The sequence below is a fragment of the Eptesicus fuscus genome, chromosome 7 (genome assembly GCF_027574615.1).
Source record: "Eptesicus fuscus isolate TK198812 chromosome 7, DD_ASM_mEF_20220401, whole genome shotgun sequence".
NCBI classification, from domain to species: Eukaryota; Metazoa; Chordata; class Mammalia; order Chiroptera; family Vespertilionidae; genus Eptesicus; species Eptesicus fuscus.
In genome coordinates this window covers 76,982,893-77,006,068 of record NC_072479.1, presented here as the reverse complement: position 1 = coordinate 77,006,068, position 23,176 = coordinate 76,982,893, and the positions used below count along the sequence as shown (strand labels likewise).

At 43.4% G+C, this 23,176-nt stretch overlaps 1 protein-coding gene across 1 annotated transcript in view; it reads right to left on the bottom strand.

Moving 5' to 3' along the window:
• ST8SIA1 (ST8 alpha-N-acetyl-neuraminide alpha-2,8-sialyltransferase 1) overlaps window positions 1-23,176 on the bottom strand; it is a 133,991-nt gene that overhangs the window by 49,772 nt on the left and 61,043 nt on the right. The window contains exon 3 of the mRNA XM_008140483.3: window positions 1,272-1,381. Coding sequence (XP_008138705.1) covers window positions 1,272-1,381 — 110 coding nt within the window. The remainder of the gene's footprint in view (window positions 1-1,271; window positions 1,382-23,176) is intronic.

The following is a 23,176-nucleotide window of genomic DNA, read 5'->3' as shown; positions in this document are numbered from 1 at the left end:
GCCGTTGAGATTAACAGTTTCTCCAGACGCCTAACTCTCGTTCTCTGGGAGGAAATCGGGTCCTGCCCACAAATATGGCTTCTCCTTGAAACACTCCCAAATAGTCTTTACTCTCCCCTACTCTGCTTTGCTCAGAGGTGGTGTGGTGTTCTCTTGGCTACCTTTTCCCATTCAGACCATTACCTATTATCCTTCAAAATGAACACAAAAACCACATCCACTTCCTTCCTTTGCTCAGCTTTCCATCCTCTGAGTGCCTTCATTTTTTTCAATAACAAATGTCTTCTTTTTCTACAACACATCTGAGCATCCCAGGAGAAGGTAAACTCCAAAATTATACACTCCAGCAGGCCATTCTTTGGCTTCAGCTCTTACATTCCACCTCTCCCTCATCCTGGCCACGCCCCCTGCCAGGCTCTGAATGACCCTATCATTTGGCCCCATTTGGCTCCTCCCTTCCTTTCTCCTTTATGTCCCCCCTTCCTATTCAGCCCAGACTCTAGGTGTGTCACTTCGCATGCTTTCCAGCCAGGACCCTCCATGCTGTCACTCGCCATCCTTTCCTTTCATTCAGACAATCCCCAATTGTGTCAATCCAATCACTTGCTGTCCTCACTCTGGTCAAAATCACCCGACTGTACAGGTTGGTGCCAGTACAGTGTGGTGGTCTGTACCCTTGGTGGGATGTGCCTTAGCGATTCCATTACTCGCTGCTGCAGAAGCCTCCCATTTTCTGCTGAAAGCGATGCTCACATCACTGCTCTGCTCATTCCTTTATTCCAAGCTTACTCCTTGCTCCAAATTTATCCCCTCGCCTTCCCCCCAGTTTTCCTCCTCAGGCACAGATCAAATCCCTCTTCAAATCCCACCTGCTACTTACAAATACTTTTGTGACAAGCAAAGAAGAAAATGGTATAGAATGACATGAATACATTAAAATATTTATTCATGCAGAGTTAGTCTTCAGAACAATTTTTAAAGTTTTAGGCACCCGACTGTGTAAGCTAAAATAAAATCTGCAGGTTCCCACTCTGGGGGTCTGCCAGGACCTCTGAACCTTTCTCAGCTTTGTACTTTCTGGGGGCACACACGTTCCCTTGCCCCCCTGGTCTTCTCCTGAATTGACTAGTGTATGAACTTGAAGAGAAGATAAAGAGCAGCTACAACTGATTAATCACAAGCGACTAATTTCCAAAGGCCCCAGGGCTTGTGGGAGGGGTGGGGGGGGGAGGAGAAAAGGCAGGGGCCACGCTGTGGGTGCTCTGTCTTACCGCATGACAAAATTTGCTTCATCTATTTGACGGCCACAGCCACTCTTCTTCAGAATCCCACCATTTCCCACCACCGCACATTTCTTCAAGGGCAGCTGGAATGGGGTTGCCTAGCAACAGAAAACAAGGCGGGTTTTCACTGCAGAGAACACACAACTACTCACAAAATCATTGTTTACAGCAGACCCTTTGGAGGAATTTGACCGAAGTTTGGGCAGAGCGAAGGGAACATGTAAAAAGAAAGATGCAAGAAGTTTGTTAAGGAACAAACTATCCCGTTCCTTTAAAATTAAAAAAGAAAAGAAAAATTAACTCTCTGCAGTATATTTTCCTTCCCCCCCTCGGCCCCCCTGCATCAAATTGGCCATGCACATAGTAGTGTCTGCTAAGGAAAAGGGGAAAATCCAAGCTACACACGGACATATTTTTTAAAGGCAATAAGCTGGGAACAAATGCAAATGAATTATGTTCCCCGATTGAATGCAATTTCATTCATTCATACAATTGGTCATAATCATTCAACAAACGTTGCTGAGCATTTACTGTGCTAATTGTTGCGGATTGATACAAGGATACAGAAGTCATATGCCTCGGGATTCACAGTTTGGGACGTGAGTGGAGTGTGACTTATATACTTATGCAGCGGACTCTAAGATAATGCTGAAATTTCTGTAGGAGAGAGAGGTGAGTTGCAAATATTGTGGAGAATCCTGGAGAAGGACAAGAAGTCATTTCGGCCACATCGACTCAGGAAAAGGGTTCTCACTCGAGGTGAATCTTAAAGGATGAGCGGTTTGGCCAGGCAGGGAAAGCAGCATAAACAAAGGCACAGAAGTATGCTGAGAGCCAGTGCTGTGTTTATGAGCAACCGAACACTCTGGGTGGGTCTGTTTAGAACTTAGGAGGCACCAAGGGGCAAGTGACTTGTAACTGAACCAGACAGCATGTGACTTTCTCTCTGCAAACATTGAACTGGACTGAAAAAAAAAAATGTCCACTGTACCTGAGTGTTCCCTGAAGCGCTATTAATAGTACCAGGGAATATCCAAACCCAGCAATAGCCCCTGAAAGTGAAATGCGTCATGCGGTCTCTTTTAGCTAGATCAGCAAGAACCACCAGATACAGAATTTCCTGCTGGCTGAAACAATGCATAATGGTGGGAGTTCTTTTCCTTCCCCCCCTCGGCCCCCCTGCATCAAATTGGCCTTATATATAGTAAGGTCTATATATATAGACCTTACTATATATAACTGACACATAAAATAACTATAGCGATATTAAGTAGGCCATCCTGGATGAATCTGAAGTAAACAATATGGGTTATACCAGAAGAATAAATGGAATAAATACATAAATGTATACTATAAAGGTCTTGCCTAGGCATAAAATAATCAAACAAGAAAAAATTTAGAGACATCTTTGTGCTCATTGGTAGCTGAGGCAGGCTCCGGACCCAGCACAAGAAGACAGTTTCCCTTCCTTGGCTGCTAGGATGTAAAAGGAACAATCAGAGCTATGGAGATACAGTTAACAAAGATACAGTACTCAGCCCAGCCGGCATGGCTCAGGGGTTGAGCATTGACCTATGAACCAGGAGGTCACCGTTCGATTCCCGGTCAGGGCACATGCCCGGGTTCTGGGCTCCATCCCCAGTGTGGAGCGTGCAGGAGGCAGTCAACCCATGATTCTCTCTCATCATTAATGTTTCTATCTTTCTCTCCCTCTACCTTCCCCTCTGAAACCAATCTATAATAATAAAAGCATAATATGCTAATTAGACCGGACGACCTTCCAGATGAAGCTGCTGTGGTGGGGGTGGGGGGGGGGGGTTAAGGGGACCAAGCCCCTTGCACAAATTTCGTGCATCGGGCCTCTAGTAAAAATATATTTTAAAACGATACAATACTCAAAGTGTAAAGTCTAAGCATTTGCCAACAGAATTAAGAATTCCCTCCATGACAACAGAGACCAGTCCAGGGGACTCCAGAGAAGGATACACAGAGGAGAAATGGGCAGAGGCCAGCACTCTCACATATCTAGGGTAATATGGGGCACTTTTCTCAGTCACTCCTGAGAGGAGGGTTTGAAATCAATACTCGAAACACATTAGTTAGATCTACAAATTGTTAGATATAGATTTATATCTTTATGTTCAAGTTAGCTGTTCATTCATTGCACAAGGATTTTCTAAGTGCCTGCTATTCCAGAAATTGTCCTGGGTGACAGGAAAGTAAGTGATAATCGCTGTTCCACTGGAGCTTATATTCTAGTGGCAAATGGATGATAAATAAAGATAAATGAGTAAAATGAACAGTATGCCAGGTGGTGACATGGACTGTGGAGAGATTGAAATCATTGGCATTAGAGGACCAGGAAATGCTTTTGAAGAGGAACTGCAATTTAAACAGGTGGTCGGGGAAGAACTCAAAGGAGCCATGTAAGCAAATCCTTGAAGGAGATGAGGACTGAGCCTTACCAATATGTGTGGGGACCACTAGTGTGGACCTGGAGGAGGGAACATTCCTGGGGTTTGAAAGGACAGCCAAGAGCCCATTGTGTCTGGAGATGAGTAAGCAAGGGAGACAGAAGTAGGAGAGGAGATCAGAGAATTAACTGGTGGAGAGGCTGGGGAACAAATTCTGTAGAGCCTTGTAGGGTATGGTAAAGACTATTCTAAGAATAGTGGCCTGGTGCACAAAATTCGTGCACGGGGGTGGGGGGTGTCCCTCAGCCCAGCCTGCACCCTCTCCAATCTCGGACCCCTTGGAGGATGTCCGACTGCCAGTTTAGGCCACAGGGATAGGGCCTAAACCAGCAGTCGGACATCCCTCTTACAATTCGGGACCTCTGGCTCCTAACTGCTCACCTGCCTGGCTGCCTGATTGCCCCTAACCACTCTGCCTGTCAGCCTGATTGCCCCCTAACAGCTCCCCTGCCAGCCTGATTGATGCCTAACTGCTCCCCTGCTGGCCTGATCACCCCCAACTGCTCTCCCCTGCTGGCCTGATCATCCCCAAGGCTTTTATTAGTATAGATATGACCCTTCACAGAAAATTTCATTAACCCTGCTTTACAAAAAGGGCTTGACGATTGAATCATTGGGGCCAGACACCAAGATTTCCTTTCTTTGAATAGTGGAGGGAATAATTATCTTGTCTTTAAGTTGCCCTGAACATCAAATGAGATAATGACTTAGAAAAGTATAAAAGCACCATATAAAGACAACTGTCTTTTTCATGTACTGAAAAGACAATAAAGTGGTAAAATGAAAAACACTATTTTTATTCTCCCCCTTCCTTCCTTTACAGCCTTTATTTAAACTTTGAAATTTATAAAAATTTCACTCCTGTTTTCATTTCTTTACATTCAATATTATTTTGTATTAGTTTCAGGTTTTATATTAGTTACAGAATAGTGGTTAGACAATCATATACTTTACAAAGTGTTCCCCAATATTTCCAGTACCCACCTGGCATCATACCATCATTAGAACACTATTGACTATATTCCCTATTTAAGTGAAAATAGGTTTACAGGTTCCTTCCAATCTTTCTTTTGTGTTGCTCGCCCTTCCTTTTCTTTCTCACTTCTTCCCTCATTTTCTTTATATAGTATTTCAATTGGCCCTCAAAGCTCAGCGAAGGCACTGGGACACACTTAATCCATTTTACAGACCAGGAAACTGAGGCCAATTCCAGTTGGCTGAAGAACTGGACTCAGTGTGCAAGGAGCCCTCACAGCCATGCTCTCCATCTTTTCTAAGGGGCAGCCGCCAGGCAAACAGAACAAACCTCCCTGTGAGGCTTCCGAGCCTCTTTCTCAAGCACCTTTTCATTGTGGATGCTCCACATTCTTTCCTCTCTCCCATTCCCCACCCCCATCCTTTACTGCCCCCCCCATTTCACCCCCCGCCCCCCTTCTCCAGACAGGTGGTAGGCTTCGCACTCACCGTGCAGGCGCGTGCCGCCTTGGGGCATGGTGGGGCAGGAACTGGGGGTGGGGTGGGCGCAAGCTTGCTTTTGGGCCACGGTGGGAGCAGGAGTCACCACCTCTCAAGTGCGTAGGCCGCTGGGGCGAGACCCAGTTAGCGCCAGGAGCTTCACCGAACCACCGCAGTGGGGTACCCAGCAATGTGGCACTCCTCCACTGAGGTGGCACCACCCCTCAAACCCTGCCTCAGTGCTGCGGGTCCGTGCCCCTCCACCCGGGCATCCTCCCACTCTGGCAGTCATCGCTTCTTGTTTACCGCCAGACTGATCCATTGCAGAACCTTGCTCTCCACGGGCAAGGCAGATCCCTACCCACTGGCCCCCTGCCCTGGCCCGAGCCCCCTCCAGTGCACCCTGCCTCAGTGCCACTCTATGCCCCTTGGGCCACCCACCTCCTGGCCAGCAGCTTCGCCAAAGCTGCAGCACTCGCCCGGGAGCCGCCCTTCAGGCGGGCCAAGAAGGACAAAGCCCAAAGGGAGTGAGTCTTGAACCCCCACATCCCATTCCCTGGATTTCCTCCCGCACCTCCTCTCTGTTTCACATCTTGAACAGGAACTGGGTTTGGGCACCCTGCGGCCCAGCCACATGGCCTCCGGGTTGCCTGGTAGAGTCGCCCTCTGCAAACCTGTGGAAGGAAGGGAGCGTCTGTGGCCGAAGACCCGGCCTGGGTCTCAGCAGCCCCTTGCCTGCAGGAGAGGGCTGTTGGAGGAGAACCAGAGCCCGTCCATCATTAGCTCCCCAACTCCAGAAGAGGCACCACAGGCTCACGTCCCCCAGATGCCGCAGCCCGCCCACCCGAGCCTGCTGCGAGCGCAGCCTGCTAAACGGTCATTACGTTACAGAGTAATGGACAATTTGCATATTCCTCCATTATTATATAGAATGAGAATCAAGTAACTGAATGGTGAGCAAAAGAATGGCAGTATTCCATATTTTGGGACCATAACTTGCTGCTGTGTGAACTGGCTGTAGGATGTCATGGGCAGAAAGAAACAGACCAGTTAGGAGTCTGGTGTAACAAGAAACCAAAGATTTTGGTGGTTTGGACTGGGGTGACAGCAGCAGGGTAGTGAGAAGTAAGCAGATTCTGGAGATATTTGGGAAGAAGAGCTGATGCAGTGGAAACAGGGTAAGAGAAAAAGAGAGAAATCAAGACTCATGCCAAGGTTTTTGGCTTGAACAACTGTAAAAATGGACTTGCCGTTTACTGAGATATGGAAGATTATGAGAGGGGCAGGTTTTAAGGGAACGATCTGGAACTTAATTTTAAATATGTCACGTGTGAGATGCACATTAAGACATGTAAGTGGCAATGTCAAGTGGGCAATTGGATATATCACAATACAGTTAGAAAACCGGTCTTCTCTGGAGATAGAAAGTTGGGAGTGATCAGCATACAGTAGGTATTTAAAGTTAGGAGACTAGGTGGTGAATGAATGTAGACAGAGAAGAGAAGAGGTCTAAGATCCGGATGGATCCTACCTAGGGCACTCCTCAGGAGAATGATGAGAGATCAGAAGACTAAGGAAGAGTGACCAATGGAATGGGAGAAATAACAGCAAAGTGTGGTGTCTTGAAAGCCGGGTTTAAGACATATATATATATTAGAGGCCTGGTGCATGAAAAATTCATGCACTGGAGGGGGGATCCCACAGCTTGGCCTGCCCCCTCTCACAGTCCAGGATCCCTCAGGGGTGGGAGGTGACCCGGCGATCAGGGGAAGGCGATGCCCCATCACACCACTGCTGCTGCTGCTGCCACTGCAAGCAGCGCAAGCCTCGGCTGGCCCTGGTTACCTGAGTCTCAGGAAACATTGGGCTGCTGGGCAGCCGCCATCTGAGGCTTGCTTGCGCCTTGGGCTGGCCCTGGGCCGCTGGGCAGCTGCCATCCAAGGCTTGCCTGTGCCTTGGGCCAGCCTTGGGCGGCTGGGGGTCTGAGGGGACTGGGGAACTCTGGAGGCAGGCACGCAGGGCAGGCCCAGCCATGCTGCATACCTGCCACCCCGCCAGGGCTGAGGGGACTGGGTGCCGCCATCTTGTGGCTGTGGGTGCCACCATCTTTTTGAGGGCATGATGGTCAATTAGCATATTCTCTCTTTATTAGATAGGATATATCAAGATCGAAGGGGGAAAATTGCATCAAATGCTACTGACAGATTAAGTAAGAAAACAGCTAAAAATTGCCACTGGATTTAGCAACCTGGAGGTCACTGGTAAACTTATCAAGGACAGATTAGGTACAGTAGTGAGGACAGAAGACTGATCTGAGTTCAGTGAGTTATACATGTATATTTGCACATCTATTTGAATATACTATTGTTTATTTGAAAAGTGGGGATCACTCATCCTCAACTAATACTTATTTTGCTTTGTAAAACCCAACTTAAAGCCCCCTCCTTGTTGTTAGAGACCTTCCAGACCAGACTGACTGGCAATCCCAAGTTTCCAGACAAGAATTTGGGCCCAGAACAAGATCTGGAAAGTGGCAGCAACTGCAGGATAAACCTGGGTACAAACAATCCCCCTGACTTCCAGGTGGTGGGATTGTGGGGCAGGCTGTCAGGCCCTTTGGCATTCTATTTCCTGTCTCTAAAAGGAGATAAAATCGCACAGGATTTTATGAGATTATATGAGACTAGAGGCCTGGTGCACAAAATTTGTGCACTGGAGGGGGGTCTTTCAGCCCAGCTGGGAGCCCTCGGGGGGATGTCCGACTGCTGCGGAGGTGGGAGAGGCTCCTGCCACCGCAGTTATGCTCAACAGCAGTGAGCCCAGCTCAGGGCTTCTGGCTGAGCAGCACTCCCGCTGTGGGAGCGCACTGACCACAGGGGGCAGCTCCTGTGTTGAGCATCTCCCCCCTGGTGGTCAGTGCACATCATAGCGACCGGTAGTTTCACCGCTCGGTCAATTTGCATATTAGCCTCTTGTTATATAGGATGATGTACGTAAGGCAACTCTCAGAGCCACTGGCATGGTCATCCACTCATCTTCCTTCACTTCTCTCATCCCTTTCCTCCTTCCAGCAGATTTTACTGACTCATTCAAGCCATGAAATACCTAAAATCCATGGGTAAAATAGTGATTGATTTAACTGTCTTAACAATTGGAATAATTTTATTAGCAGAACATTTAACTATTAAATCAATGAACTGTAAAAAATATTTTTAAGCCCTCCAACAAAAGCCCAGAAAAACAAAAGCCATTTCTGACTTTTTTCCAGCAATGTTTGTTTGCTGCTTTATTTGATCAATTGCTAGCCCTCACACAAGCAATTTCATTTCAATAAATATTTCTTGGGTGCCTGCATGAACTCTTCTGGGCATTGGTAATACACCAGTGGACAATAAGAGATTGCTAAAAGGAAAAATTTAATTAAGAAAAGACTGTGGACTTATTTAAATTAATTGAGATAATATCATTATTCTATTTTAGAAATACCATATCTCAACTTGACAATGGTCAATGCTTACCAGAATAATATATGAACAAGGTGTTCTCCTTTTGGGATATACTACATAGAAAGAACTTTTGATCACCCATTTCCATATGAATATTATGATTTTGGCAAGGAGTACTTTTATTAAAACACTCCATCCTTTCTTTTCAAATGTATTTCATGCATCCATGTAAGAAAATATCTATTGGATCTGAGAATATAGTACACTTTCCCTGCTAACCTTAGAAAATACTACTCTAAATGAAAGGATGAATTAGGCAGATTGACTATAGCAATGAACTAAAAATATTGCTTGAGCCGAAACCGGTTTGGCTCAGTGGATAGAGCGTCAGCCTGCGGACTGAAAGGTCCCAGGTTCGATTCCGGTCAAGGACATGTACCTTGGTTGCGGGTACATCCCCAGTGGGGGTGTGCAGGAGGCAGCTGATCGATGTTTCTCTCTCATCAATGTTTCTAACTCTCTATCCCTCTCCCTTCCTCTCTGTAAAAAATTAATAAAATAATTTAATAAATAAATAAATAAATAAATAATAAATAAATAAGTAAATATATTGCTTGAGCACTAATTCATCTTATGGATCTTTGTCCAAATGTTTTCACCTATAACAATTTGTTCAATAAGTCAATTATTTAATCAGCAGATTTATGTTGAGCATCTAATCAACTCTCAGCAATGTGGCACTTCCTTAATGTCATAATGGATGTATAATTTAGTTCCCAAACTTAAACAACAAATCTGAGTCTCACCACTATCTAAATATGAGCTAACTAATAAAGCCATTCAGACTCTTGCTTCTGAGATACCTCTTATCCATATCATCATCCACAGACTACATTGCCTGTGCCTCTTCTTAAATAGCCCTGATGCCTAACTTTCCTTTACATTCAGCAACTATTTGTTGGTCACGTATTATGGACCAGGAGCTGTTATGGATACTGGAAATATGCTGATGAACAAAATAGACATGCACCCTACTTGTGGAGCTCACATTTTAACAGGAAAGGCAGGATTTAACAAATATGATCAAAAATGGGCACAGTGCAGCAGGGTTAAGGAACATCTCTGAGGAAGTGACACAGATCTCAGCTCAGAAGTTTTCAGACATAAGAAAAGTAGTTGAGATTTCTATTCCAATAGATAACCTTGGGAAGGTTAAGATAAGACAAACAAAAATTAGGGCCTTTAATATTTTATGGCATGAATGAATATAAATTAGGGCCTTTCATGTTTTGTGGCATGAACGAAGGTAAAAGGACTTGTTATAAGCTAGAAGACTTTTTTGGAAACAAACCACAAAACCCAACTGCAAAAATATTCCTGGTTGACTATATGACTTTAGGAAGAATATTATTAATATCTAAAGAATTTAAACCTCGTTTTCTCTGTGCCGTATGTAAATAACTCCTGAGCATCCCAGGATGGTTTCTACAATTAAGTGAATGAAGCATTCTTTACCAGAGTCATTTCCAAAGCCAGAGACCTCACTCGGTCCCCCTCTTCACGTGCAATCCACACAAGACAACATCGCACTAAGAGGCAGTGACCTCACCACCAGCACAATCATGCCTGCTCATCTCCCACCCCACAGACATAACTAGATGTCTTGAATGATGACACTGCCCCTCTAAGCAACTGAGTTCACCACCATCAATCACTAATTGTGTTTGAGCTCTCCTTGGGGGAAGAGGAGAAGTTAGGAGGTGCATGGAGAAAAAGAAAAATGCAAACCATTTAGTAGACAGAGAATTGGGTTAAACAATGCCATAATAACTATATTCACAGCAATACACACCATTTCCACAAAAGCAGCTCTGATTGCAAAATAAGTTACAATAGCCTTTGAAAGACGATACCTTTGCCCAGACAGCATGGTTCAGTGGTTGAATGTCGACCTATGAACCAGGAGGTCACAATTAGATTCCCAGTTGCAGGCTTGATCCCCGGTGTGGGGCATGCAGGAGACAGCTGATCAATGATTCTCTCTCATCATTGAAGTTTCTATCTTTCCCTCTCCCTTCCTCTCTTAAATTAATAAAAATATTTTTTAAAAAAATTTAAAAAAAGAATGCCTTTGAGGCATGTCTACAATGCAAGAAATTAGCATCATGCATTGATACAAAATCAGAAACATATAATGAATAACGTTCTATAGAACAAGAGCAGAGATCAAGAGGCAGGCTATAATGTCCCCGCATCCAAGTTATAAAAAGCAACCTAAAATCTAGGCTTCTTGGGAGCACAAGGGAACCAAAAAGTTTTGAAACTCCAGAAGCAACCCACTAGGATTCTATCCATAGTGACCGTCTTCTAGAAACCATCGCCGTCCTGAGCAGATGGGAGAAAGCGCTAAGGCATACCGCTTTATGAGAACTGAATAGTCTAAGTCAGAGTAAGCAGACTGGTGGCCAACTCAATATCTTTAATTCCAAGAACTCATCTAAGCATTTTGAAATGCTCTCTTGCTTTTAAAGATGACAACAAAGAACTCTGTGTTTTAAAGTTAGTCCAGGATCTATCAGATTACATCAGCTATAACTCACCATACTTCACTGCTTCAATGTCTATTTCTCAGATGCGCTGAATAACTTTTTCACCTACCTTGTTCTAGGTTCTTCTTCCTCTACCTTCCCTCTACCACTCCCTGCTCTTGTTTAACATCTAACCTACATTTCATGCCTTGATGCTTTTATACTTGGAGGGAAAGGAGAAATGCCATAAATATTTCCGAATAAACATTGTTTCATAGCTTTAAAAAAAAAAAAGTGAGGCTTTCAAGCTAAATTTTGCTAATTTTGTTACAGATGTAACTTTACCTCTTAGTTAGAAGTGTTGGCACCGTTATTTTTACATTTCACAATTTAAAGGCAAATTCTTTGTTTTTGTTTGTTTTGCCCTACTACATCCTCCAAACTCTTCTCTTTGACAGGAAGGGGGAGTAAGTCTTCCTTGACATGAAGTTGTGTTTTACAGCTAGCAAAATTACCACGCCATTCAATATTTAGAACACTATCAAGTGCCACTATTAAGGAGAGGGATCAATGTCAATGTTAGACGTGGGTCTCAAGCCTTAATGGAAAAGCAGAGATTTTGATTTGCAACCTTTCAGAGTGGCCTGAAAAGCTGTCACTAAATGCCAGCTGCCATTAGTCACAATGTCAAACATATGCTTGCCCTTATTGATGAAAATCTCAAATTTTTGTGCATAAGAACATGACCTCACACATCCAATTGCACTTCAACCCACTCATTTCTATGTACCCTCACCCACATATCCACAGGGACTCCCACACATAATTATGCTCCACCCACACACATAATTTAATTTCTTGCCCATATGGTAATTATATCCTCAACCTAGGCATCTAGGTACACCCCCTGCCTCACATCTAATTACAGACCCCTCTTATGAATGTAATTACCTCATTCAGCCACCCATCTAATTATGCCCTCCTTGACATATTTAATTGCACTGCCCACTCAAGGACCTACTTACATTATAGCCAGTGCATCAATTAAGCCCCCAACTCTTTAACAATATTCCTCAGATGCACATCTCTTTGTCTCTGAACCTCACTTTATTATTTCAACAAAGGATTGGCAACTTCCCACAAGAGAATTCCTAGTAGGCATGGCACCCAGCTAAACAGGCAAAATAATGACAAGACGCAGCTGAATCAAACGCAGATTTGGTCCTTTCCAGTAAGTAAGTGAATATGTACTTGCTTTTTTGGTCACTGAACTAGCCCCTTGGAAGTCCAAATTAAAATTTCAGCTGCTTTTCTTAATTTGTATGTATAAGCATTTTTATGATGAAAATATCCAGTAAGCAATTTACTTAAGAGACGAATGCTTCTCATTACAGATACTATTGAACTCTTAACAAAATTACCCCAAACTTTGCCTGGGGATATATATTTATAAGTACTAATTATAGAATATTTGCACATCCCTACTATTCAAGAAAATTTGACTGCTTTTCAAATACATGAAAACAAATTTCCTGAACACTGCTACTTAGATTTGCATTCCACATCCCACTAATAAAATTGGGATTTTGAAAGGATAAGTGCAGCATTAATATTCTTTGTACACAGGATGCATCTCTGAAAATTGAATGATGTGAATATTCATATAATGGGTAGCATTTCTCTATTAACATTATTACTCAATCCATTATAAAAATAACAAGGGTTGCAGAGTATTGTGACTTTTGCATACATAATCTGTTATTCTGTATATAACCTCTGGAAGCCAAATATAACAACAGTTCATGTAACTATTCAGCAGATTTATTAAACACTAGAGGCCCGATGCACGAAATTGGTGCAAGGGTAGGCTTTGCAGCCCCGGACACCTCAGCTGCAGCCCCGATCCTGCCCACTGGTCATTCCAGAAGGTCATTCCACCAACCGGTCTAATTAGCATATTAGCTCTTTATTATATAGGATTGCATAATCCATTCCCAGTTAATTGAAATTTGTTACCGATGTTGTTTCTGACCTATGAATGCCCAGACAGTAAGGACTATACTTTAGGCCAGAGGTTAGCCACATTTCAAGTCCTCCAAACAGCAGGCTGTTTTTTCATGAAAAGAAAAGGAAGAACATGCATAACATTTCAAAGGTAGCGGCCAGTTATTCTTTAGTAGAGGAACGAAAAATGGTCACAGCATCAGCAGGGACTAAGACTCATGACACTGCTAGACTTTGCATTCTCAACCCCAGAGATGGAAATGCTACCGGGGGATCCTTTTTCTGCAGATACTGTGTGTCTTCCTGTTGATGAAGACTAGCCTGGAGCCTGCCTGCCTGGCTGCCTGCATCCGAGTCCCAACTTATCTTTCCTCCACGACCACCGGCAACTCATGTAACCTTAGTGCCTTAGTCTTCTCATTTGTACTAATGGCACCCACCTCATACAGTTGTTGTGAATATTAAATGAGTTCTGTCTGGCACAAGGTAAGTGATCAATAACTATTATTTTTAGTGGACCAATAGCAACACAGCCCAGAGATCTTGGAGTCATTTTTTTTTATCTCTCAATATTATCCTAACATCTACCTCTACAGAGGCTCTTCTGTTCTCCTGTGTCTATCCTCAATGCAAATACAGGGTGGGGCACAAGGAGGTTTACAGTTGTGAGTACGTAAAATACATATTTCATTCTTGTTTTATTTTTATTAATTATCGTATTATTTTCTATATAAATAACTGTAAACCTACTTTTGCCCCACCTTGTATTTTTAAAAAATGACTTACAACTTAGTTGGCTTCTACTTCTTGCCTATCATCCATCCTTCACTCTCATATACCAGTTATTCTTCTAAAATGTAACGATGATGGTATCACAGGTGTTTGCAAATGTCCAAACACATCAAATGAGCAGATTAAATATGTGCAGTTCTTCATATACCAATTATCCCTCAATAAATCCTATCTAATAAAAGAGTAATATGCAAATTGACCATCACTACAACACACAAGATGGCCACCCCCATGTGGACACAAGATGGCCGCCACAAGATGGCCGGCAGGGGAGGGTAGTTGGTGGGACCAGGCCTGCAGGGGAGGGCAGTTAGGGGAGACCAGGCCTGCAGGAGAGGACAGTTGGGAGGGACCAGGCCTGCAAGGGAGGGAAGTTGGGGGCAATCAGGTCTTCAGGGGAGGGCAGTTAGGGGTGACTGGGCTGGCAGAGGAGAGCAGTTAGGGGTGACCAGGCCTGCAGGGGAGGGCAGTTGGGGGGACCGGGCCTGCAGGGGAGGGCAGTTGGGGGGAACCAGGCCTGCAGGGGAGGGCAGTTGGGGGCAACCAGGCCAGCAGGGGAGGGCAGTTAGGGGTGACCAGGCCTGCAGGCGAGGACAATTGGGGGTGGCCAGGCCTGCAGGGGAGGACAGTTAGGGGTACCTGGCCTGCAGAGGAGGGCAGTTAGATGCGACCAGGCTGGCAAGGGAGGGCAGTTAGGGGTTACCGGGCCAGCAGGGGAGGTAGTTGGGGCTACCAGGCCTGCAGGGGAGGACAGTTAGGGGCAACCAGGCTGGCAAGGGAGGGCAGTTAGGGGTGACCAGGCCGGCAGGGGAGGGCAGTTAGGGGCAATCGGGCCAGCAGGGGAGCAGTCAGGCGTCGATCAGGCTGGCAGGGGAGTGGTTAGGTAGTGATCAGGCTGGCAGGCAGAAGTGGTTAGGGGCAATCCGGCAGGCAGGCAGGCGAGCGGTTGGGAGCCAGCATTCCTGGATTGTGAGAGGGATGTCCCAGATTGGAGAGGGTGCAGGCTGGGCTGAGGGACACACACACCCCTGTGCATGAATTTTGTGCACCAGGCCTCTAGTCTTTAAATAAATAAAAGCTAGTATAAGTCACTCAACCTATAAAAAATGTATAAAATGTACCATGCTTGCCCCTTTCCACAGAAAAAAATAAATAAATGATTGCAATCTTCATTGAGGCACCCAGGATCCACCAACACTCTAACCTCCCTGCTCATTCTTTTCTCACAACACATTATCTATGCTCACACCCAATATTCCCTCTACATCATTTTACTTACCTGTGTTTCCTCCAACACAATCTGAATTCCTTGTCTCCCTACTTTTGTGGAGGCTGCTATAATAACTCCTACCCTTCTTCCCCTTACTTTCCCAACTCCATTGTTTGTCTACCAAATTATTTTTCACCCTTAAGATCTGTAAAGTGTCTGCAAGTATTGTGTTCAGTAAGATCCCCTTACCAGTTCTCCATGTCCCCTACAAGGAATGCTCAAAAATTGAAACAGATCAGAGGAACATTAAAATTCACTTATGCTCAATGAGTCATGAGAATTATGTATTAAGCTGTGCATAGTGACTTGTAAGTATAGGTGAAATTCAATCAAATCATTTCCTCAATACTTCAGAGACTTTCAAACTTATTATCGTTGATATTATTTTGTTTGTTTAGCAATGGAAGTCAAGATCGTATACAGAAAAACCCATTAAACAATAAAATAGGAAAACAGAAGAGAAGATGCTATTTGAGGTAGAAGGTGGGTGCTCCTCCCTGATCTCTTGGTCTCTCCCTTATTTCTGAAAGTGATACTTAGACACCGAAAGGAATTTGATGGGGCAGAAAACCACTCATCTAATCAAACTCCTTTTTTTTTTTTTCCAGAAATGAAGAACTACAAACATCAAGCAGATTTTATTTAAGAACATTTGATAGGTATTTACTGAGTGACCACCAACCACATACCAGTCACTACATGAGGTGTTGGGGCAAAAACCCTGACCTCCCAGCTTAAGGTTTGTTCCACTAAAATGTAATATGAATTAAAATAAATATATATATATATATATAAATTGTTTGGTCAATCTCTCCCCACCCACCCACCCTCCCCTGCCTTCCCTTTAATATATATATATAATAATAATATAATATATATATTAAAGGGAAGGCAGGGGTGGGTGGGTGGGTGGGGAGAGATTGACCAAACAATTTATATGCATATATGCATAACCCATGGACACAGACAATAGTGTGGTGAAGGCCTGGAGGTGGGGGTGGGGGTGGGGGTGGGGGATGGGGTTAGGTGCAGGATAGAGGTGGTCAATGGAGGAGGAGGGAAAAGGGATATCTGTAATACTTTAAACAATAAAAATAAATTTAAATAAATATATTGTTTTCAACTATAAACAGTGTGCAATTACTCAGTAATGCAGCATATTGTTAAATTGTTAATCCAATTTAACTGATTAAAAACCTGAACTAACAGGACCAGGATCAACTGCCTGTTAATTAACTATTAAATTAAAACACACACACAAAGTGCTGTCTCACACATAACTATTATGTTTTAAAATCAAGAAATCAAGTGAGAATATTCTCTTTGAGAATACCTGGCCCTTGCTGTCAGCCCACCAGCCCTGTCTTCCAGCACTGCCCCCTTAACCATTTCTTAGGACTCCCCGTACAAGCCTCCAATCAGCTGGATTTTATAGCCTCTAAATCCCCCACTCACACTTTACCTATTTCACCCTACCTGCTTGGAGTATCTTCTCCCCTTGTTTCATACTGTGACCCACGTAGACCAAAATCACTCTGTGATGCATATTAAAGATTCATATTCCTGGTCCCATTCAACCCTCTTAAAACAGACTCTCTGGGTAGAGCTCAGGAAGCTAAAGTTCCCCTACACAATTCGTGTGCTTGGTAAAGTTTGTGACCCACCAGATCCTACCAACTCTCGAATACAACCCAAGATCCTCCCTTTCCGAGAACTTTCCCTGACCAATCTCATCTTCTGGGATCAGCGTCCTCAATCCTGCCATTGCCACAAAAAAACCTACAGCTCTACTGTCACTCCCTCTAACCAGATACTATAAACACTTAGCATTTGGTACCATTTGCTAGCTACCATTTTGTGCATGTGCCCATCACCCACAGAGGGAAACTAAGCTGCTCAAGGGTATAAACCATGTCCAATAACTCTTAATGTCCTCAATTATTATGTATTATGGCCACAGTAAGTACATAGATGTTTTCATTGATAGATTAATTGATTGGTTCAGAAATGCCAGGAATATAAGCAAATAGAGAAAATCTGTAAACTTTTTCAGACCACTGGTATGAAGATTAAGGATACATAACTGAGCTAAAAGAGCCTAGAACACAAGAGTTGCAAAATCAAATACCTACAGAATGCAAGCAGAGAGCATAAGCGAGTGGAAGGAAGACAACAGGGAGTGCTAAGAACTGTGGTTAAGAAAGGACACATGAGCAAACCAAAAAGATCAGCACCTGCTCATACCCTTTTGGTGGGCATGGGATCCAGTGTTGCTAGACATTCTGGTTTTTCTTTCCAAGTGATACTCAAAACCCAGATTTTTATGTGAAATCTCCTAGTTTTTAATATTGGCAAATATAGTTCAAATGATTTTTTAAAAACAATAGGAGCCAAACAAAATATATCTGAGGGCCAGTTTGCACTTGCTGGTAACCAGTTTGCATCTTTTATTCCAGAACCCAGGCAGGGCCCTGGCAGACTAATTCAGAGTGAGAGGTTAGAGATGAGTGTAAATCTTCCATTATTCAAAAGCATATAGGAAAATTACATGCTTTAGGGAATTTTTAGCTGAAAATTGAGAAAGACTCTCTTCTCCTTGCCAGGCCCAAATTAAATAATAGGTCCTTTCATAAGGCTGTTTGTGAAAAATTCAGGATTCTAAGAGACCAGACCAAGGGGTCATTGAAAAGCATCCCTAATTTCAGTTCAAAATAACATTAATGAATTTTCTGATATTACCCATAGTGATTTCTCAGCCCTCTGTGGCTGAGGCCTCTTACCCTAAACACTTTGTTTTCTCAACAAAGTGGGATCACCTTATCCATGACGTTGCAACATACATGTTTACTGACTGCGATGCACAGACACCTTTTAATCATTTTTTAATACCAGCACACTATTTAATTGAATAGGTGGTCCACTACTTAACCAAATCCTTACTGTGAATATTTTAAGTGGTTCTCAATTTTTTCACTATGAGAAAGCACACTGCTATAGACATCTTCAGATTGCGGGTAATCCTGGGAGTTGGAAGGGGAGGAAGGGATCAGCCCACTCTATTTCCTCATTTGGCATGAACAATGCAGTTTGCTTCATTTTATGCAAAGCACTGTGCAAAAGCCTCTTCAACACAGCTTTTCTTTTTTGTTTGTTTGTTTTTTTGTTAATCTTCACCCAAGAGTATTTTTTCATTGTTTTATTTTATTTTTTTTAGAGAAAGTGAAAAAAAGGGGGAGAGACAGAGAGAAAGAAATATCGATGTGAGAAAGAGACAGTGATTGGTTGCCTCCCGCATGCGCCCTGACCAGGGCCAGGGATTGAGCATGCAACCGAGGTACGTGCCCTTGACTGGAATCGAACCTGGATCCTTTCAGTCCATGGGCCAATGCTCTATCCACTGAGTCAAACCGGCTAGGGCAACACCACCTTTCAACAAGATTGCCATCTCTAACATATTCCACATAGAATTCCTCTCACTGTCACTGATCTGATACACATAACCTTGAGCATTTGTCCATTTCTTCCTTAAGAAAAATCCTTAGATGCGGAATTACTGAGACAGATCATAAGCACATATTTAAGGCTTTTGATGCACACTGCTATGACTCAACCAGAAAAATTATACCAGGTTCATTGGCACCAGTGTGCCTGAGAGCACCTACCTCCCAGACTCTTCCTCTGACTACCTGGAAACAACCTGGATCATATCAATAAATTTTGGCAGCAGAGCAAATATTCATTCCCATAAGAAAAAAATATATATACAATGGGAAACTCCTTATATTCTATGACAGCTATTTCAGATATATGAGGGCAGAGACTCTACTGTGTTGTAATCACTCCGTGGTGTGTTACATAATCTGAGAGGAAAGGCAAGACAGTTTAAGTGGTTAAATCCACAGTTTGGCTTCAACTGGCCTGCGTTCAAACCCTGACTCAGCTTGGAATCCCAGCCTGAAACCAGTTTCTAGCTGGGAGATCTGAGCAGGTCATTTAACATCTCTCAGCCTCAGTTTCTACACGTAAAATGGAGAAAAAATACCAGCCTTTCTGTTGAATTATCAGGTAATGCATGCAAAACACATTGAGTTCTCAGCAAACTATAGCTCTAGAGTGTTTTCACAAAATCTAATCAAATTTAAAAAAACATAATTAAACCACTCTTCAGTAGATTTTCTCTAATGTATTTTATTTGCATTAATACTTCTTAAACATTTTACCTAAAGGCTACATTTTTAGAAATTGAATTCATTTACTTAAATAAACTTATCTACTATTTCTAATTTAAAATAAAAACACTGAGTTAGAACAAAAATATGTTCAATATAATTTTTCTTCTAAATAGAAATATTTCAATTAAGAAACTTTTATAGAAGTTGTAAGCATTTTATATTCATTAATATCCTATCTAATAAAAGAGAGATATGCAAATTGACCATCACATCAACACACAAGATGGCCACCCCCATGTGGTCAAAGATGGCTGCCCCCATGTGGACACAAGATGGCCGGCAGGGGAGGGCAGTTGTGGGTGATCAGGCCAGCAGGGGAGGGCAGTTGTGGGTGATCAGGCCTGCAGGGGAGGGCAGTTGGGGGGGACCAGGCCTGCAGGGGAGGGTAGTTGGGGGGGACCAGGCCTGCAGGGGAGGGCTGTGGGGGCGGGGGGACCAGGCCTACAGGGGAGGGCAGTTGGGAGCAACCAGGCCAGCAGGGGAGGGCAGTTAGGGGCAATCGGGCTGACAGGGGAGCAGTTAAGCGTCGATCAGTTATCTTGAAACCTTGCCAGGCTATAGGATAGTTTCATGATGTCTGCCTTTCCCAGAGATACATAGATTTCCTTTTTTGCACTTATCAATTGGATTCTCAACTAAATGCAGCTTTCACTGTTTTGTCAGCAGTGGCTTTGATGGACCATTTAGCTGGCTCACACACCCCTTGACTGACACAGTGAGAGAGAGAAAAATGTGCATTGACAGGGTGATTTTCAAGGCTAGAATGATTTCCTTTCAATTATACTAAACATAATACAACTGTTACAAAAGAAAGAACAGGCCCAAATGGAGTGATTTGCTCCATGATAGCAAACCAAGACTTAATGTACTTTCAAACTATCCCAGGAATGTGAGGTGTGGCAATCTGAAATTTCCTGATCAGCACTAGTAAGGTCATTTGTATGATGAAACCTCGGCTGTCACCGCCCGCCCCCCCTCCCATCCCCACTCCTCCCCAAGAAAAAAAGATGCTCTGGTCTAAAATAACCTTGTCTTTTCTTTTGCTAGTAACTCCCTGGCCACACCTTCCTTCCTATAAAACATTTCCATTTTGTTCAACCCCATCAAAGTGCCCTTCTACTTCCTAGAAGGAATGCTGATTAATGAATTGCTTAATAAAGCCACTTAGACCTTCAAATTTACTCAGTTGAATTTTTGTTGTTGTTAATCCCCACCTGAGAATATTTTCCCACTTATTTTTTTTTTTTTTTTTTAGAGAGACCGTGGAAGGGAGAGGGAGAGACAAAGAAAACCATCGATGAGAGAGAGACTGCAACCGAGGTGCATGTCCTTGATCAGAATTGAATCGGGGACCCTTCAATCAGTAGGCCGAGGCTCAATTCGCTGAGCCAAACCAGCCAGGGCTGAATTTTGTTTTTTAACAGAATTTGTATTTCCCTCAGGCACTGGCTTTTTAAAGACACGACATTATCTATGGCATTTTATTGCCACTATTTTTATTAATATGATAATAGTTTGCCTTTCTCCCTAAGGTTTCCTAGCCTTCATTTCATCCGCCTCACATCCTATAAATCCTTCCTGCTAACTAGTCATTTCCCTAAACCCAAATCATCTTCTAAATCCTCCCATGCCTCTAGTGGTTCATAACGCAAAAGGTCAACAATGAAATTACAACATGCCTTCAGAATTTGATGACTGTTATTTACTTTTCGTTTCTGACCTGTTATATTCTTCCTTCTGGATTTTGCAGAGCATTTTGTTTCCAGGCCGTTTCCATGGAATGTGATTACAATATGAAAAAGAAGTCTTAGAGGGTTACTTGATTCATGTCCTTTCCTAAAGTTCCAGAAAAGTCACAGAGTTTTCAAGTTAAAGGATGATTGTTCTAACTCCCCACACTACACACAAATCTAGTGTCATTCTGGCTGAAATCCTTTTCCTGGTAAGAGTTCCAAAGGATTAAAAAATTATTACTGTCTCTGGCCAGAGGTTATTCGGGAGGCATATTGGTTGGCTTGTTTACTAAACATCCTGGCTCCAAAGTGCTACAAACTAGAAAATCAAGTCAGCAGCTGAGCCAGGATGACTTGAAAACAAACGAGGAAGCAGTATGTTCATTTGAAAGACTGTGGTTTATAATGGTTGTGACTTCAAAATGCAAATCCCACAAATTCAGGGGGAAAATGGTGCAGGAATATCTCATAGTTAGGAGATTGAAGAATGCATCAAGGCCTTGACATGGGGGTGAGGGGCTTGGGGGGGGGGGGGGGGTGCCACCTCGTGACAGGGAGGAGACTCAAGAGTCATCCCCTCTTTGATTCTATCACTGTTTCTGCCATTAAGTTCTGGTTGGACAGAGGGCAGAGACTGGCCGAGTTGACATCTCTGACAGTGATTTTAAATCTTCAGAAAGGGCAGCAATTTCTCCATCGTGGTGTCTTGTAAGGTTGATTTCATTGCAACACCTGAAACCCTGTATTGATAAATAACCGAACCAGGGCAAAACACAGATGTGGTAACAAAAGGAGCTCATTGTAACCCCATTTGACCAAGTGGGCTGCTTCCAATGTAGAGATTTTCCCCTCCACTCTCTGACAATGAGCTCCAAGTCTCTTTATATATTTATTTTTTTAAATATAGTTTTATTGATTTCAGAGAGGAAGGGAGAGGGAAAGAGAGAGAGAAACATCAATGATGAGAGAGAACCATTGATTGGCTACCTCTTGTACATACCCACTGGGGATCGAGCCCACAACCCAGGCATGTGCCCTGAATGGGAATCGAACTGTGACCTCCTAGTAGTTCATAGGTCGACGCTCAACCACTGAGCCATGCCAGTCAGCCTCTAAGTCTCTTTATATTTATACCAAAACATAGGCTGGCAGGGAGGGGGAGAGTCCTATCGGGATTACAACTGATGATTTTATATAGCAAAAACAAGCAGTTCCATTCATTCATTCATTCATTCATTCAGTCAGTCAGTCATTCCACTAAAATGTACTGAATAATAACTGAGATACTACAGCTCTCAATTCCCCCCAAATTAAACACTGTCCCAGCTAGGGAGAGAGAGAACTCAGAATTAAGTACTTAACAATTGAGTACAAATTGCAAATGGGAAGTACAGTGCTGTGAGGAAAGCCCATCTGAGGAAATGATACTTCAAACAGGACCTGAAGGATTAACATAAGTGAAGTAAAAGGAGACAAGTCTTCCTGGGTAAGGAACAATATATTGATTAGTCCCACAGAAACAGAGAGCACAGTGTTTTTCAGGAACTGAAAGAAAACCAGCAAGGGAAAGTGAAGAGGGCGAGAGGGAACGCTGTGGAAGTTAATGGTGGAGCCACAAGCAGGGACCAGACCAAGCAGAGCCTTACGGGCCTTAAGAAGTTTGTCTTATCCTGAAACCAGTGGGAAGCAAATCAAGAGTTTCACGCAAAGTGATGGCATAATCTCATTTGCATGTTTTAAATATATATTTTTTTTATTTCAGAGAGGCAGGGAGAGACAGGAATCTCAATGATGGATTAGCTGCTTCCCGCACTCCCCCCACTGGGGATTGAGCCCGAAACCCGGGCATGTGCCCTTGACCAGAATCAGACCTGGGACCCTTCAGTCTGCAGGCCAATGCTCTATCCACTGAGCCAAACCAGCTAGGGCTCTCATTTGCATTTTGAAACAATAACTCGG